This window comes from Jatropha curcas, chromosome 9 (assembly GCF_041381405.1).
Source record: "Jatropha curcas cultivar XTBG-Jc1 chromosome 9, XTBG_Jcur_1.0, whole genome shotgun sequence".
NCBI lineage: Eukaryota > Viridiplantae > Streptophyta > Magnoliopsida > Malpighiales > Euphorbiaceae > Jatropha > Jatropha curcas.
Window position 1 is genome coordinate 27,504,954 of NC_143159.1, and position 19,563 is coordinate 27,524,516.

General features: G+C 35.5%; 1 protein-coding gene across 2 annotated transcripts; it reads right to left on the bottom strand.

Moving 5' to 3' along the window:
• Window positions 1–5,822: 5,822 nt before the first annotated feature.
• LOC149493940 (cycloartenol synthase) lies at window positions 5,823–17,911 on the bottom strand. 2 transcript variants are annotated; one of them, XM_089726103.1, is made up of 19 exons: window positions 17,733–17,911; window positions 17,353–17,576; window positions 17,078–17,263; window positions 16,822–16,911; window positions 16,467–16,661; window positions 16,272–16,356; window positions 14,308–14,474; window positions 13,387–13,575; window positions 12,959–13,072; window positions 12,513–12,635; window positions 12,279–12,401; window positions 12,106–12,204; window positions 11,288–11,344; window positions 9,582–9,628; window positions 9,348–9,491; window positions 9,010–9,187; window positions 7,643–7,723; window positions 6,876–6,959; window positions 5,823–6,039 (listed from the first exon to the last, which is right to left on the bottom strand). In XM_089726103.1, exons 2-19 carry the CDS (start codon window positions 17,551–17,553, stop codon window positions 5,926–5,928), a joined length of 2,277 nt encoding a protein of 758 aa, XP_089582229.1. In that variant the 5' UTR covers window positions 17,554–17,576; window positions 17,733–17,911; the 3' UTR covers window positions 5,823–5,925. The 2 variants fall into 2 exon arrangements, with proteins under 2 accessions (XP_089582229.1, XP_089582228.1); XM_089726102.1 differs by having other exon boundaries at window positions 17,705–17,911.
• Between the last annotated feature and the right edge of the window lie 1,652 nt (window positions 17,912–19,563).

A 19,563-nucleotide genomic window follows, 5' to 3' on the forward strand; every position in this document is an offset into this window, starting at 1 on the left:
TGTGCTAAGTGACTAACAGAGAGATATTGGTCCAAAACTGTCGAATGCTTCCTGAGTGGAACCAATTTTGCACATGAATTTATATGGCATATGCATCTCTTAATCACGCATCGAACAGGCAAGATAAGCATGCGGGGGTGACCATGAGACCCAAAACTATCACTTGTAAGACCTATACGAGCTGCTGGTTAGGCATACATATGATATCGGCTTTGGAGGAGGCCTTCATATTAGGGCTTCTTAGATCAAAGGGGTATACCTTTGGATTTCAGGAGACAGAAGCTCTGACACAGAATGAATCGAAATGATTTTAATGCTTCTTACATGTTATAGACAAAATATTATGGCCTTGAAAAGATGTGGCAAGCAGCTGACACAGAGATATTAGGCCAAAATTGTCGAGTGCTTCCAGAGTAGCACCGATTTTGCGCATAAATTTATATGGCGTATGCAATTCCTAATGACTCATCGAGTAGGCAAGATAGGCATGGCAGGCTAATGATGAGACCCAAAACTATATGAGTTGCAGATCAGGCATACACACGATATTTGCTCCAAAACAGTCATTCGTACACGGCTTCTTAGACCAAAGGGTATACCTTTAGATTTTTAGGGATGGAAGCTCTGGCACAGATAGCCCAAAAATGATTTTAATGCTTCCTATAGGTCTTAGAAGAAATATTATTGCCTCAAAATGATGTGTCAAGCAACTGATAGAGAGATATTTGGCCAAAACTGTCGAATGCTTCCGGAGTGGCACGGATTTTGCGCATGAATTTATATGGCATATGCATCTCTTAATCACGTATCGAGTAGGCAAGTTAAGCATGCGGGGATGACCATAAGAGCCAAATTATTACTTGTAAGACCCTATACGAGCTGCTGGTCAGGGGCACACATGATATCTGCTTCGGAACAGGCCTTCATATTAGGGCTTCTTAGACCAAAGGGATATACCTTTGGATTTATGGGGACGGAAGCTCGATATGAAATGACCCAAAAATGATTTTAATGCTTCCTATAGGTTATAGACAAAATATTATAGCCTCGAAAAGATTTGGCAAGCAACTGACACAGAGATATTGGGCCAAAACTGTCGAATGCTTTCGGAGTGGCATCGATTTTGTGCATGAATTTATATGGCGTATGCAATTCCTAATGACTCATCGAGTAGGCGAGATAGGCATGGCAAGCTAACCATAAGGCCCAAAAATATCACCTAAAAGACCCCATACAGGCCATAGGTCAGGCGTACACACGATATCGACTCAGGAATAGGCCTTCATACAAGGCTTCTTAGACCAAAGGGGTATACCTTTGGATTTTTGTGGACAGAAGCTCTGGCACAGAATAGCCCGAAAATGATTTCAATGCTTCCTGTAGGTCTTAAAAGAATATTATTGCCTTGAAATGACATACCAAGCAACTGACAGAGAAATATTAAGCCAAAACTGCCAGATGCTTTCTGAGTAGCGCCGATTATGCGCATGAATATATGGCGTATGCAATTCTTAATGACGCATCAAGTAGGCGAGATAGGCATGCCGGGCTAACCATGACATACCAAAATATTGCCTAGAAGCCATATACGAGCTGCTTGTCAGGTGTACTGATGATATTTGCTTTGGAACATGCATTTATAAAGGGCTTCTTAGACTAAAGCGGTATACGTTTGGATTTTTGGGCCCAGAAGCCTGACATGAAGTGCCCGAAAATAATTTCTATGCTTCTGACAGGTCTTGGAAGAAATATTATGGCTTCAAAATGTCATGCCAAGCAACAGACATAGAGATATTGGGCCAAAACTATTGAATGCTTCCGGAGTGGCAACGATTTTGCGAATGAATTTATATAGCATATGCATCTCTTAATGACACATCGAGTAGGCAAGATAAGCATGCGAACTGATCATGAGATCAAAAACTATCACCTAGAAGAACCTATACGAGCTGTCGGTCAGGCGTACACACGATATCGGCTCCGAAAAAAGCCTTCGTACAGGGCTTCTTAGACCAAAGGGGTATACCTTTTGATTTTTGGGCCTGAAAGCTCCAGCATTGAATGACCCAAAAATAATTTTAATGCTTTCTACATGTCTTAGATGAAATATTACGGCCTCAAAATGGTGTGCCAAGCATCAAACAGAGATATATTGGATAAAAACTATCGAACTATCGAATCCTTACAGAGTGGCTCTAGTTTGCGTATGACTTTTTATGGCATATGCAATTCCTAATGATGCAGCGAGCTGGCAAGATATGCATGCCGGGCTAACCATGACACCCCAAACTATCGTCTAGACTTATACGAGCTTTCCATCAGGCGTACACACGATATTGGCTCATAGAAAAACCTCCATACAGGGCTTCTTAGACCAAAAGGGTATAACTTTTGATTTTTGGGCCTAGAAGCTCTGGCACCGAATGGCCCGAAAATAATTTCAATGTTTTCTATATATCTTAGACAAAATATTGTAGCCTCAAATGGCATGCCAAGCGACAGACAGAGATATATTTGACAAAATTTACCAAATGCTTCCAGAGTGGCACCGATTTTGCGCATGAATTTATATGGTATATGCAATTCTTAATGACACAACAAGCTAACGAGATAGGCATGTCAGATTGACCATGAGACCCCAAACTAACACCTATAAGACCATATATGAGCTGTTAGTTAGGCGTACACACGATATCGGCTCTGGAATAGCCCTTTATATAGGGTTTCTTAGACCAAAGAGGTATAGCTTTGGATTTTTGGGCACGGATGCTCGGGCATAGAATCATCCGAAAATGGTTTCAATGCTTCTTACAGGTATGAGCTTAAATATTATTATCTCAAAATGATGTGTCAAGCAATAAACAAAGAGATATTGGCCCAAAACAGTCGAATGCTTCCGGAGTTGCATCGATTTTGCGCATGAATTTATATGACGTATGCAATTTCTAATGACGCAGCAAGCAGGCGAGATATGCATGTTAGGTTGACCACAAGACCCTAATCTATACAAGCTGCCCGTCAGGCGTACAGATGATATCGGCTCTGGAACATGGCTTCTTAGACCAAATGGGTATACCATCGGATTTTTGGGCCTGGAAGCTACTACACGAAATGGCTCAAAAATGATTTTAATGCTTCTTACATGTCTTAGACAAAATATTATAGTCTCAAAATGGTGTGCCAAGCAACAGATAGAGAGATATTGGGCAAAAAACTGACGAATGCTTCTGGAGTGGCGCTGATTTTGCGCATGAATTTATATGGCATATGCAATTCTTAATTATGCATTGAGCAAGCAAGATAGGCATGCCGAGCCAACCATGAGACCCTAAACTATCATCTAAAAGGCCCTATACATGTTGTCCGTTAGACGTACAGATGATATCGGCTCCGGAACAGGCCTTCTTATAGGGCTTCTTATACCAAAGGGGTATGCCTTCAGTTTTTTAGGACCAGAAGCTCCGGCATGAAATTGCCCAAAAATGATTTCAATGCTTTCTACAAGTCTTAAATGAAATATAATGGTCTCGAAATGGTGTGTCAAGAATAGACAGAGAGATATTGGGCCAAAACTGCCGAATGCTTCCGGAGTTGCACTGATTTTGCGCATAAATTTATATGGCGTATGTAATTCTTAATGACGCATCAAGCAAGCAAGATAAACATGTGAGGCTGACCATGAGACCCTAAATTATCGTTTGTAAGACCCTATACGAGTTGCAGGTCAGGTGTACACACGATATCGGCTCTGGAACAGGCCTTCATATAGGGCTTCTTAGACCAAATGGGTATACCTTTGGATTTTTGGGCTCGGAAGCTCCGGCACCGAATGCCCCAAAATGACTCCAATGCTTTTTACAAGTCTTAGACAAAATATCATGGCCTCAAAATGACATGTCAGGTAGCAAACAGAGAGATATTGTGCAAAAAGTGTCGAATGCTTTCGTGGCGGCACTAATTTTACGTATGAATTGATATGGCGAATGCAATTCTCAATGACACACTGAGCAGGTCAGATTAGTATGTTGGGCAGACCATGAGACCCCAGACTATCACCTAGAAGACCCCATATGAGCTGTCTGTTAGGCATACAGACAATATCGACTCTGGAACACGCCATCGTACCAGGGTTCTTACACGAAAGGGGTAAACCTTTGGTTTTTTTGGCTCGAAAGCTCTAGCATTGAATGACTAAAAATGATTTCATTACTTCTTACAGGTCTTAGATGAAAGATCATGGCTTCAAAATTGCGTGCCAAGCAACAGACAAAGAGATATTGGGTCAGAACTGCCGAATGCTTCTAGAGTGGCACCTATTTTGCGCATGAATTTATATGGCGTATCATTTCTTAATGAGACATCGAGCAAGTGAGATAGGCATGTCGAGCTGACCACGAGACCTAAAACTATCACCTAAAAGACCCTATACGAGCTACCAGTCAAGTGTACACATGATATCGGCTCCGGAACAGACCTTCATTTATATAAGGCTTCTTAGACCAAAGGGTATACCTTTGGATTTTTGGGAACAAAAACTTAGGCACGGAATGACCCGAAAATGATTTCAATGCTTCTTACGTATCTTAGACGAAATATTATAGCCTTGAAATGACATGCCAAGCAACAGACAGAGAAATATTAGGCCAAAACTACCGAATGCTTTCGAAATTGCATCGATTTTGCGCATGAATTCATATGGCATATGTAATACCTAATGACGCAGCGAGCTGGCGAGATATGCATGCTGGGCTAACCACGACAGTATAGCCTGTAGTTTTTGAATCCTCCCACTCATGAGCTATAACCTTCAGTTTTCTGAATCCTCCCACTCTTAGCGAGCACTTGAACAAGTATGTTTTGCGACCAATTCTATGCTTTTAACAGTCAAAACAGTAACATATATGATGCGATAAAACATTCCTTTCCCAATTTGGCGGTCTTCTCTAAAAAGTCGTGAGCTATTATTATATTTGCAGACAAAAATTCGTGCCACTTTGGATTGGTTATTTGCTTGTGGGTCTATATCTTTTCATTTTGAGCCTTAAAGCCTGAACTCCGGCTCTACTATGTTTTGACATTACCACTCAAATGAAATGAACTTACTGTCACACCATTCAGTTCAGAGGGTTCTAGACCCAAATTGTCATTTCCTAATCGCGTCAAAGCATAAGTTTTGCAACCTGTTCAACACTTCCAATATTTAAACCCTGGACATATATGATGCGACAAAATCATTGTTTTCGCCGCATCAAAGTGTCATTCCCAAATTCATGAGCTACTCCATTTGCACCAAATAATTCATGCCTCCGGATGGAATATTAGCTTATGAGCCTATTTCCTTCCCTCTTTGAGTGGTTAAGCTGGAATTTCAACTCGAATGTGTTACAACATCATCCCTCGGATGAGATGAAATTATCATCACACCTTGGTTCCATTCCACGTCATATGAATAAAACACATTTGCAATTATTTAAGGATCCAAATATAATATAAATACAAATTCAACCAGCAGCTAATACAGCTTATCAACACATTTACTAGTTATTTGAATACTCGAATAAAATTCTTACCGAACAAGAGGGTTGGTTGCCAATATCTTAAACTCCTAAACCTGCCAATAGATTACTACCCTAGTAGATATATCCAAGTACTTTTCCACACCGCCAAACCATCATTTTTAGGGGATTTGCTATATTCGTGTCCTTTTTAACATTCCATCTTTGGAAATGAAATGTTCATTCCTTGCACTTGCTAAAATGCAACCACATGGAACTAATAAATTAATTCCCATTAAAGATTTAATTAATAATAAAATAAATAAATAAATAAACACTAATGATTTTGCATTACCATTTCTCCTTACAATGTCAGCTCAATTCCTGTAATTGTTTAAAAATAAACCTAAAGTTACATTCCATTCTTTACTTACAAAGCCTGCAACACCCGGCAGCGGTACTCTCCCAATGCCCATATGGGGAAAATATCTCTGTAAGCCGCATAAGTTATCATACAATTCTTATTGAAAACACCCATAATTTCCTGGGGGAAAAAAAAAGTGTTATGCAAATGAATAGGTTGGAGAAGTAAAAGTAGGCAATGAGGGAAGCTTGGACAAACCAAATTCAAATCATTGTTTTTACTCAAGCACCCAAAAGGCAGCAGCCACTGCCAGCAATGACCACTTTAACAAACTCAGGACACACACACAGGAAAAAATCCAATGACTTTTGCTAGTCATTTCCAGCTAATTGCATCAATTGTTATTTAACCCTAGAATAACTTTACAATACAAAACTGCCCCTTAACAATTAAGAGCCAAAAATTAAAAACTACTAAGGCGATAAACTGAGTTTTTGAAGTGCAGCAACGTGATCTCTCACTATATCATGCATCTACCTGTGAGTGTTACTGTGTTCAAATCTTAACAGCCTTCATTCTTAAAAATTTTCCAACAGGTTAGAAATTTCTTTAACAAACAACTCGATTAGACACTTACAGATTATCAAGCTTAAATGGTCGAAAGGTTGAACTAATCAAACCAAGAGACAAGCAAGAATGATTAGCTATTATAATTACATGTGATATGAACATCTTCTTTTCAACTTATGAGTAAATCAATATCACAGGCAAAGGGCAAACCTACTACAAAATTTTGCCAGTAGATGGAAAAAAAAAATAAAACTGATACTTCATATAGTTCTGCAATATAATTTTCCACAAAAAGTTTGTCATGAAATAAAAAATAAAACACGCATCTTATACTCTATATGTTTAATTATCAATTCAGAATGTAGATCACTTCAGAATGTAGATCACCCAATTAATTACCCGCCCAAGTCACAATATAAACACCACATTATATATTGCAAAATTACCTGCTGTGGAAAATCTCCGTTCTCCATTTGAGCATTTATTAAATATCGTGCTGCTCGGTGCAAAGGTATTGGATCTCGTTCAGCCTGCTCAACATTTCAGTGCACCAATGCAAATATTATTTCAAAGAAAAGACAAAAGAAAATTTTGGTACGGAACAAGTTGAACTGTGATTACCACAGCATGCAATATAAAACATTCTATATGAGCATGAAGATTTTTATTTCTTTTGAGCAATTTTTCAATTTCATATAGATGGTTTAAAAAAAACACTTATGGTGATGACGTTAATATGAAATATATTATTGATATCTGAGGAAGATTTATTTATTACTTGGTTATAAAATAAATGATTCTTGAAAATCTTATTGCTTTCAAATTCATTTAGCATATCAAATTATATAGATAATTTAAATATAATTCTTTCCTACCCCCATTCCACAGTTTAGGTGAAAATGATAGGGTTTTAAGGTGTCAATTGCCTATGTATTCATTGTACATAATTGAAAATTTTATTATTTTTATTAAATTAAAAAATGTACTATATATAATCAATGCAATATGTTATGTAATTGACCCTTGCAAATGTTACATTTTTAACCTAATGAAAATCAATATTATAAGATATGAATAGATCGTGCAACATCTGAGCAAAAAAAGCTAGTGCTATATACTGCAAGTGAAATTGTTGTCAAGGAAAAGAGCAAATGAATTGCGCACTCAACATATCAAGTTCATACATATCAAAGCAGTAAAACTTTATATGTACCTGCCCAGCATCAATAAGACTCAACATAGCCCAAGCAGTATTTACCACATGAGACTTGCCGCCTTCAAGATGGGAATAAACCTGTAAATGATAAAAACAGACAAACATTAAAGAAAAAATGAAATGAGAAATGAGAATAGGAAAAGGACCTTGAACATGAAGAATGTTCTTTTAATAATGGTATCTCACTCTGACAAGGTTCAAAGCTAACAAGATAATTATTTCCCAAATTTGTTCGTGGACATGCATGTCGAGCCATTCTTTTTTATCTTAAAAAAAAAAAAAAGGTAGGGTCCCTTAACCACAAAAAAAATCCTCATGTTTTGCCAACCCATTCTCAAAATCAAACACTTCAGTTCTTGAGTTTCATTAAATAATGAACATGTGGCTCTCTCATATAACAAAAATTTTTGCTTTTTCAACCTTTCTACAATTAAGGAATAAACTGTCCAATTTTGCAAAGGAGAGAACCAAAGAGCTTATTAAGGCTCAGTTCGTTTGCAGAAATAATTTGTTTGTGGATAAAATTTTTATGAGAAAGTAACCATATCTGATTTCTACAAACCCTAACCCTATTCTCCCAAAATTTTTAAGTTTTCCCTAGCTGTGGTATGTCAATGCACCTAGTATAACTTCTTTGAAATGTTTAATAATCTTGTGATGCTACTGAATTTTTCAACAAAGGAACATCTATATAGTTAACACAAACCGCATGTAGCTAAAATGCAATTTGTTGACTGCTGGTGACACTAGTTTCAGAAGTTTATTTAACTTTTCCTTTCTTTATGGACACAAGGCAACTGTTGTAGCTTATTTTCTCAACCAACTTAATCCTTTGTGGTTAAGGGGTTCTTGTTCAAGATTGTACATATTTTTTGAATTTTTTCAGGAAAGCATATTTAACACAACCTGCATGTAGGCACTCTCACCTAAAATGCAATTTGTTGACTGCTGCCAACACTAGTTTCAGGAGTTTATTTAAATTATCCTTCCTTTATGGACGGAAGGCAACTGTTATAGCTTATTTTCTCAACCAATTTCATCCTTCGTAATTAAGGGATTCTTTCAAGATTGTTTAGCCACTGTTATCCGTTCACTTTTACTTTCCCTACTCCCATCTTTGGACTTCACTTTTGTCAATTTTAATGATCTGCAATGTCATTCTTTTTTCTTCCTCTATGAGAACCTTCACAGCATTCTCAAAGCAAGCACACAGTGCATATCCTTTTCAAGCCATTAGAAAATATACTAATGAATTTCAAATTCATAAGATAACTGAAGATTACATCACATCCACACTAATGAGCACATGCCCTCAAGAAAGATATATACATAATAAAAAAATATTTTAGAAAGCATTAATTTACCTTTTTTTCACATGAGAGATAACTCTCTCCCCAGCCACCAGAAGGGCGCTGTTTAGACAGCAGAAATTCACAAGCTCTACGAATACTAGAGCAATTATTGAAGTTCCTTCCAGCAGCCACCAACCCTTTTATGCCAAACCATGTACCATAGGTGAAGCAAACACCCCATGAACCATACCTGTTCATTAGTTTCATATTTTAGAGATAGTCTAAAATCAAATGGAGTTTCAATCAAAGCAATTGAAATAATACAGCTAGATACCATAAAAACTATCAAATTAAGAAATTTTGATCCGTAGGTCATCCAAATAAAATTTCTTAAAGAAAGAGGAGTAAACCATGAGCCATCTGCTGCCTGTATATTTTCAATGAACTTAGTTGCCTTTGTGATACAGCAATCTATTTCTTCTTGCCGATGTTCAGGATACAATTTACTAAACGACATCAAAGCTTGAATCGCAGCTGAAGTACATTCCACATAACTACAGAAATGGTATAAGTTAGTGGATTGTAATAATTATATGCATAGAAGAATATAGTGATTGATTTGACTGAATGTGCAAATAACTTACGGGTAATCAATAACAATGTCACCAAAAGTTTCAGCAGGGTTGATCAACTGAAATGACAAACATGGGGCAGTAAGTAAATGATAGAATTAATTGCCAGTAATGAATGCAAAGGAATCATTGCTACATAGTATATATTTCAAAGTAAAACATAGATAGACAAATAAATGCGAAATATCTAAAATATGCAATTAACAACAGACAATATCATCATAGAACTATAAATGAACTAGAATGTCCAGTGAGGAGCTCAGAATGAGCTCAGAAAAAGTTCACCCATGTTCATTTATTAAGATAATTAAGTAACTCTCTACAAATTTTAGTCTCATTCATTGGATGAATTCAACACAAAATGGAAGCTCAGCATAATTATGCCCATGAAATGGCTTATTCAAGCTCAATTCTAGTTATTGTTAATTTTCATAGTTAGAACATTTGGTTACTAATTTTAGGCCATTAGATTTGACTTTGCAACAATGAGTATTCCTAGATGTTGGTCTAAAATCATACTTTTATTACAGAATTTGTGTGATGACAGGTTATTTGTCTAAAATAAATCAAAAGAAAAGATATGAGTGTTAAGGAAAGTCAATATAAATTATGTATGTAGCAGATCTTAGGGATCTTCATAAACAGACTAGGATTTACCTAAATAGTCTAGGAATTTACTTGTATATAAACTTGTATCTTTCATTGATGAAAGACAGAAATACAATTTCTCAGTTCTCATCACATTGAAAATCATTCGTCTTTGAAATAATCTAAGCAAAAAAAAAAGAAAGCGGCTGACAATGTGGGTTTTCCAATATTAGCAGAGAGAAGTAGTGAAGCCTTCCTTTTTGTTCGAAGAGCTCCTCCTCTCATGTGCCTTTTGTGTGCAGGCATCCCTTATTATGCCCAATACATTTGGTTGATGGATGTGAAGCATTAGAAAATTAGTTTAAGTGGTTGGTGGTTGTGAAGCATTAGAAAATTAGTTTAAGACTTTTAAGTCCATGATCATTCGAGCAGTAGCTTTAGTGTTTGATTTAACTGGTCAAATTGAACCAAGCTGAGGTCAGATGAGGCTTCTTGAGATTCAACCAACTCAAGCTTGCAAAGGAATGACCAAACAGAACCTGGATAGCTAAGAACTCAGCTTGTGAACAATTGCAGATGCAAATCTACTACTGAGTACTGACAAAGAAATGACCAAACAGAGCCTGAACAGCTAAGAACTCAGCTTGTGCACAACCGTAGATGTAAATTTATCATTGACAGCACAAGGCTTACTCATACCCATTCACAATCATTGACCTCAAACATGTAATCAAATTCCACTTTGATAATTGACTTCAAAGCATAAGAGGAGTACCAGACAAACAATCTTCATCTTTTATACTGCTCCTAACAATGTAAAAACTTAGATTTCTAATAAATTATCATAAGTGGAGTGAAAAACATGTACACAAGTCCCATGGAGTAGAAAAAGGCCAATAAATAAGCAGAGTAATTTCCTTTATCAAAAAAATGAACAAATTTTTCCCATGTAAGAAGGTCAAAGAATGAGGGCACCTGTGTTTTAACACTAAACCTAATGCACACTAGAGATTATTATAGAATGGGTTTTTATTGGAGCCCATACCTAAAACAATTCCATGAAAAATGCAGAATTAAAACATAAATCAAGTAAGACAGCCAACGCAAGAAACACTTGATATAGATATTACCTCCAGCCAATTGTAAGATCTTGTGAGCTCATATGTAGCAAAGCCACCACTGTCATTCTACAAATTGCAAGGGGAAACATATCATTAATTGAAACTGCTTAATAAAGATATGACAGGAAAACAGAGAACATTCTGCTCTAGAACCCTTTGCACCTTGGACTCTAACAACAGTTTACTAGCCAAACTGTCTATCATCTTAATATTATGGCCAAGAAATAATAACGTTGATATCTAGACCTCTTCCCTAAAGAGATTGTTCGAATCTTCCCTTCTTCAACAAAAGTAATCATTATTACTTTTGCAATGCGTATTTTTCTCCTAGTCTAGATACTCAATCTAAGGATAAATTACTATAACACCATTGTGATTTATCATACTTAGCATTTTAATCCCTGTTGTTTCAAAATTAACACTTTAATCCCTGAGTAAAACATAAATGAGAAGTCCAAGACTTTGAGGGACTGAATCGTTTCATGATATAATAACTTGGGGACTAAGTTTCCAATTTTAAAAATCAGGACTAGATTGTTGATCATTGAGGAACTGAAAAAACTAATCTTAAAAACAGTAGGGAGTAATGCACTAACTATGGTAAACCAGAAGGGTTTTATAATAATTTACTGAATAAAAAAATGACCATTATGGAGTTTCAAATTTGTTCAAGTAGTACTCTGATATCTATATCTAAACTTGCCAGAAACTTTTGAATACACAATCTGCATCTTCACTTATTAACCCAGAAAGCCACTGAGAGAGAGAGACTTCTATCAGCTAACTGATATAGTTTATCACCTTCAGAAAACCAAAGCATGAGATACCTGCAATGAGAGAATAACATTCACTGCATCATATAAGTGGTTTGCATCTACTCCTTCCCCAACAATCTCTGAGGGAATTTTTGACAATAAGAGAGCAGCCTGGATAAAAAAATGTTTGTTAGTAATCGGGAAATTTAAGTGAAGGGAGCTCTTCTAATTTAAGGAACCATTACTTTTAGTCCCTCTGCTGTACAATCTGAGATAGGCCATCCATGATCTGCTGTTGAAAAAGGCCACGCTCCTTTTGAAATGTGACGATACCAAAAATTAAGATCTCCAGGACAATTTTCCAAAACCTTCAAAAAGAAAAATGGATCAACAAGGTTAAACTTTCAAGAATTAAAAGACAATACAAAATATAATCTTCAACAAGAAATACCAATCATTATGAGTGGGTAAAAGAACACCTGTGATTTTTTTAAGTATATGTGTGCTTTTCTCAAAGTTGGACCATAGTCCTCAACCAGATTAGTTGAGAGGATAGCTTGAATTGCAAAAGCTGTGTCCCACAATTGACTACCATTATAACCCTGCAACAAATTTATTATTTCCACCAAAGTGATAACCTTGATACCAAAGTGCAAAAAGCTAAAAACAAAAAAAAAAAAAAAACAGATATACAGACACAATAACCCAAAAAACCTCAAAATAGCTTCATGCATCATAGCAACTGTAGATTTCAGTTAATGATACATATTACAAGGTAGAAAAAGCCACCATTCTGTGAATGTATGTCAACTAAAACTATATCAGTGATCAACTTTTCTTTCAGCATTCCTAAAAAACATGAAACTCCCCACATACAGTGCCTATGAAGCATACTATTTATTAGTTGTTGGTAAATATTTGAGACCTGCATTTTCATTCCATCTTCAGCAAGCCAGAGATAATCATATATTCTCGGAAGATGCAGCTTGAAAGCTTCTGAGTTTGGGTCTTCCACCCAACAGCAGAGCATATTTAACACCTGTATACCAAGATAAAAGAAAATGGCACATGTCATCACCCTAATGCAGCTTGAGTAATCACATTACCATCTAAATAGCTGAATACTGACCAATTATTTCACATCAGGAAATATACAAATAAGCCAAAAATAAAAAATAAAATGAAAATTAACCCAAAGGAGGCATCTAAGAAAGCGTTAAAAGAAGCAAATTGATCAAAATTTAGAGCAAATAGATGTATCCTTCCAAATGATCAATTATGCCCATAATTTAAAGTTAAATGCAAGCAAGCTTTTGACAAAAATTAGCAATGCTAGACACCTGAAATTCAAACCTTGTTTACAGGCCCTATGCATATGTAACGAGTGTTTTCATCTTCATAGTGTATGTGCTCAATGGCAGTAGAGAGAGCCTTTTCTCTCAACTTTTTCGCTGGCCAATGCATTAGAATAGGCTCAACAATTTTATGAAGAACTCCCCAGAGAACATCTTGCACCAAGGGATGCGGATAATACAAGTCTTCCTGCAAAAAAAAAAAAAAAAAGTATCAAGTTAATGTTGGTTGAACAAACATAAACGGAATCCAGTAATTCAAATGCTGAATCTCCCTTCGGTGCACAACATAATTTCATGTCAAAGAGAAACAAAAACAGTATGCTTTTATCATACTAACTACTCTCTTTACAGTTTTTTCTTCCTTTGGATTAAGAAAAATGGAATTAAAGAAGAAAGAAAATCTACATAAAAGACGATGAGATATTCTCCATGGATATACAACCAAAGGAAAAACAGCTAAGAACACCAAAAGGATGTTAGGATCCTGGTTGCAAGACAAGCTATGGAAACTGTAAACAAAAGTAAATCAAATCACACCTTAATTACCTTTTTATTAAAGGATTACTACAATTCCTTTACATATTACCCATCCTACTTAAGCATTTTGAGAGTTTACCGTGTGGATGCTTATATTAAGTTGTGTGTTTTACTAGTCACATGTAATCTCCCATTCCCTGGTTGCAGAATTTATTGACATCCTTAGCATTATTTTATATGTTAGATGTGTAGCAGAGCAAACAAATGTCACAATCAGTTACATAATTCACCTTACAAGCATCGCCTAAACATTCCGTATAAAATTTTAAGGGTCACTTAAATTATCTAAGGCCAAAGTGCAAAGCGATGTAAAAGGGAAAAAACAAGAATGTAAACTAGTTGCACCAGTGCTTTGATAGGATTTAGATACTAAAGTACAAACCTTTGCACAGTGGTTGCGAGCATGATTCCAATCTATTTCATGATATGGGAGAGTAAACAGTTCCTTTCTCAAAGATAAAACTGTTGGTGTGATTGGGCCAACAAACCTCTTCCCATATAAATATGACATAGGCAGATAAACCATCCGGCAGTGACACCACATCCTCCCTGCAAAGAGTTTTTCATTCTCATTTGTACAAAAAAAAAAAAAAAAAAAAAGGAAAGGAAAAAATAGAAGTTCAACCATAAAGCATTTCAAAACCTTAGAAAATTACTAGAGACGAACTGTCATACATCAGATGGATGACAAAGATATTAGTCAAGAACCATTTGTCTCAAATCTTAGTTGAAGATAATGATGCATGCTTCTCGCAATTATCTGACAGTAGAAGACAAGAGAAGCCCAATAAATATGCAAATTAAACGGGCCAAGTTAAGAATGCATTTGCTTCACTTTTTTTCCTTTTCTGTTCATTGAATTTGATAACCAAAAGGAGCTGTCATGCTAAGGCTACATTGTATGAAAATTTGCGTATAAAAATTCAAAATTTTAATTAACTATTCAGGCAAGCGAACAGAACTGCACAGAATGGAATTAGCACATTATATTTTCTTTCAGATAGATATAAGAATATATTATTAATGAAGGAAGAAGAGATCAACATTTTGGATAAGATATCCTCATCAAAGAGAAACAAGACCAGCACTCGTAAACAAAATTAATGAAGCAACACCCTGCAATTGCATTGAGACTCCTTTTTCGTTAAAAGTCCCAAAAAGCCCCCTAAAGAGGATCCAAAGCCACCCTATCCCATAACGTTTCAATCAAAAACTCCAACTTCTAAAGATAAGCCAGTTTATCCCAAGCATGGCTGAGAACTAGTTCTCCGGCCCAAAAGCTGTAAGCCTTATTTCCAAAAATTGCTCTAATATTGCCTGCCATAACCAACTTTCGTCGAAAATACCAAATGAAAAGTCTGAAATATTAAGTAGCCTCTTAAGATCAAGGTATATACTTGCTTCTCATAAATAACTAACTGTTTCCCTGGAACTAGTACTGCTTCTACAATAAGGATTGCCTACCATAAGATGCTAGCTCAGCTTACTAGAACAACATTCTACTTGTTCAAATTAATGCTGTAGCTAGTATATTTCTAAGCCAAACTAGCCAAGATCAAACTCTTACTATGAGCAAGACTGGATCCTGCAGAGGTGGAAACTAGTGAACCAGGCATACTACTTCCCTATCTTCCATAGATTCACACATCTCATGATTTTTGCTATTTTTTCCAAAAAAAGATCGACCTCCTACAAAATCAACATTCATGATGCAACGCATTTTTGGATCATAATTTAATGATTCTTTCATTTAATTAAGTCATATTTAATTGAATCTCCATCTCCCTTAATTTACTTCCATTCTGTCATTTCTTTTACCTGAACGGCTCTTCAAGAATTTCAGGCTTTCCAATCTTTCCTCATCAAAGTTATCAGCAACTCCTCTTCGTTTCATGAATTCAACTTCAATTCTATGAAAAGCAGGTGAATTCTGCACCAACTATCCAGCCAAACAGGATACATTTTTTATTTTACTGCCACTTGATCCTCAACAACATTCAAAGATGTCTGTCCTTGAGATTAGCCATTCCTATAGTTTGACTTGGCAGTGAAGATGGCCAATCCTACAACTCAATTGTTTAATCAAAATACTAGGTTTCTGCTATGTTAACTCAATAAGACTGGTCAATTCAACTATTAGCTTACAACTACATCCACAATAGAATAGCCAAATACATATATATGAACTATGATGCTGCAGGAATTAGCGTCTCCCAGAGAGTACTTTTTAAGTTAATCCTTTGACTAGAATTAATGATGCATTTAAGCACCATTCATATACAGATCAATACATTGTGGAAGATCATTTACAATTCTTACTATAAGGATATGCAAATCGACAATAACCTGGATGGAATGGAAGAAAGTAAGGGAGAAGCCATATCTCAGGGGGCAGTGGATTATTGCCAGACCACTCAAATGCTCCAAGCACCTGCTCCCATTAAGCATACAATCAAACAAAAGGCAAACAAAAGCCAAATGACAAAGGCAAAACTTGAAACTGCTTTTAAATAATCAAGATCTAGCTTGTAAGGACTGAACTGAGAGCCACATTTTTCCCCATGATGTTATTGCAGTAGCACCACCATGGTCCAGAATCCAGTTACGTCCTCTCTCCATGGCTCCCTCTCCATCATTAGCCCCTTCACCAAGCAACCTTAAAGTAACATAGTTCAAGACACTGCCAAACATGGTGCTCGGACCCTCAATATGTAGGCCCCATCCACCATCTCTATTCTGCAATCACATTTCTACTTTGAGAAATCATATGGCCCATGTGTGAACGATAGTTAAAAAGTAAAGCTCCAGTTAAACAACTGAAATCATCAGTAAAAATTGTCAAAAAACAAAACTAGGGAAAGACCAAAGAATGATAAGCCACAAAAAGCACACGTGCCTGGTGATTGTAGAGGTAACGGCACATCTCCCGTTTATGTTCCTCAGATAAAACCGCATTCAATGCACCAGTGACAGACAGAGTTATAACCTGAATTCAGAAAAAACAGAAAAAAAAAAAAAAAGGTTCAAGAATTCCATTCTTTCCCGCGAACAAACTCATGCCAGTAAATTGATAACACATTACAAGCAGTATACTCCATCAAGAAGCAAATGCAATGAAACTCATTAAGACATTCACGAAGAGCAACATTTACCAAGCCAGGCATGAGAAACATAGGACCACCATAATCCCCAGGCCAATGTCCATCATAAGCCTGAATCGTGGAATAGAAATTCAAAGCCCTTTTCAATGTAGTAGTCACTGCCTCTTCAGTAACGTCTTGCGTGTCATTCAGTTTCACTTGAGGCAATACCGCACCCAACGGATTTTCCTTTCCAAACTAAACTCGACAATGAAGAAATACGTCACACTCACCAAAATAACTGATTCTTCACTCTACAAAACAACAAACAGAAGAAAGGAAGATACCTGAATGCGCATAAGCAGATCCGAGCTATGCTTCTTATCGAATCGATTTTTTGAGAAATTTTGACGAGCATTTTCGATCTCTAACAATTCCTCAGGAGATCCAAGTTTGGGATCGAATTCCCACACTTGTCTTCCATAATGATCATTGTTTGTTCTAAGCCAAGAAGTTCCTCCTCCTTCAGCGATCTTGAGTCTCCACATTCTGTGCTCTCCCTGACTTGCCTCTGCTCTCCACCACAAACAAAACAAAAAAAATACAAATGAACTGTAATGCTGAAGCAATAATGGCACTGAAAGTGAAATATAGCAGAAAGGATTAGGATTTTGCACAATGCGGTACAGATGAATTTACCTTTCTGGAATTTGATGTAATGTGTTACCTTTTTTGGTTAATTTAACGCTGAAGGAAGACCAGAACCAAAGCGCTTCTTTGATGAAATTCTTCACCGACGATCACTGCTGCTACTAAGCACTACTCGTATTTTCTTATTTTGGACTAACTTTTCGTACTTTTTCTTTTGGCAAAAGAAAGCAAAATCAATTATCAATTAGTAATTAATTAATTTTAACAACAACGACGTGACGACGGTAGAAGGTGTGAATGTGTGGCGCCTGTGTAACAATGGGTTAACACTTAAGAGTTAAGACATATGTCAAAAGCCAGTTGTCCTGACACAATGTCTACCATGAGTAGGTCAAAAAAATAATGGGAAAAGATGCAATTTGCTCCCTGATCTTCGAAGAAATATACAATTTCTATAAAACTCAACTGTTTTTTTTAATTATTACCCTAAATAAACAAAAAGAGTCAATTTTATATAAAAAAAATTCGTTTCAATTTGACCACACATTTTACCATTCATTAGTCCACATGAACAATTACAAACTTTTAGAGATTAGAATATAGTTTGTAATTTTTTAAATAGTAATATGAGTATTAAACTAATTAGGTTACTAAATAACCTTTGTTCCATGAAAATAGTTCATTTTCTTTTTTATTTGTCTCAAATTATAGTCTACTTTCTTTTTTTAATTATAATTAATCATTAAATTGTCTATTATACTTTTATTAAATTTTATTTTATTTTTAATAACCCTCATTAATTCTTACTTAATTTAAGATTGACATAATAAAAAAGTTATATCAATAAAATTATCTTTTAATAATAATAATTGATATTTTCTTAATCCATATGAAATTAAAAAATGGGCTATTTTTTTGAAATGTATGGCGCATCGAACTTAATTTATTGAATTCTAATGATTGTTTGCTTTTATATTCATATAAATTTTTTTTTATCTAAAAAACAAAATAAATAAACAAAATCCCTTACTTCCTACACCTTCTATAAGAATTAAGAAAATCAATCAAACTATACAAGATTAATAGTTTTTTTTTTTAACTAAGGGTATATGTACCAATTCACTAAAAAAAATATAAAATTATGACTGTTTGTCTTAAGTCACAAACAATTAATTAGTAATTAGGTGAAACGATAGGCCCATGCAGCAGGAGTAAGCAAGTAATTGATTTGCATGGGTTGGGCTCCCAATTATGTGTGGACTCAACCCAAATCCAATAGCATCAATCTTTAAGACTTCGATTATTTTCTAAAACTTCGATTTAATAAAAATTTAAAAGTTTAAAAAATAAAAATTCGGGGTATTTCAACATTTAGCACCAAGTGCTCTGGATTAGCGGGGAGGCAAATGGACATTTCAAAAAAATATTAAAAATTTAGGATTTAGAACCGTAGAGAGAAAGAGACAATCGATGGACCGCAATGAATCGGAAGAAGAAGAAGAAAAGGGGAGGAAAGGAAAAATAAAAAAAATAAAATTATTAGTATTTTATTTAAAGTTTGTCTATAGTTGCAAGTTGGAACATAATTATAATTTATAATAATTAGAATAAAGTTAGAAATTTGAGATATACTAATTGCAAAAGATTCCAAATTAAATTGTTTGTCGTTAGACCAATACAAAAAGGTTATACTTTCTCCGTACACAAGATTTTGATACCGTCATTAAAAAAATAATTAATTTCTCAAATTACATTATTAATTAGTTAGATTATCTTTTATTTCACATCATTAAAGATAATTTTAAAAATTCATAAAAATAACTAAATTGGAGGGCGTTGTTGTAATCTGCATTATTTGGACGCCTATAAAAGAACTCGTCGTTCAAAGCTTGTTTATGCAAGCAAAA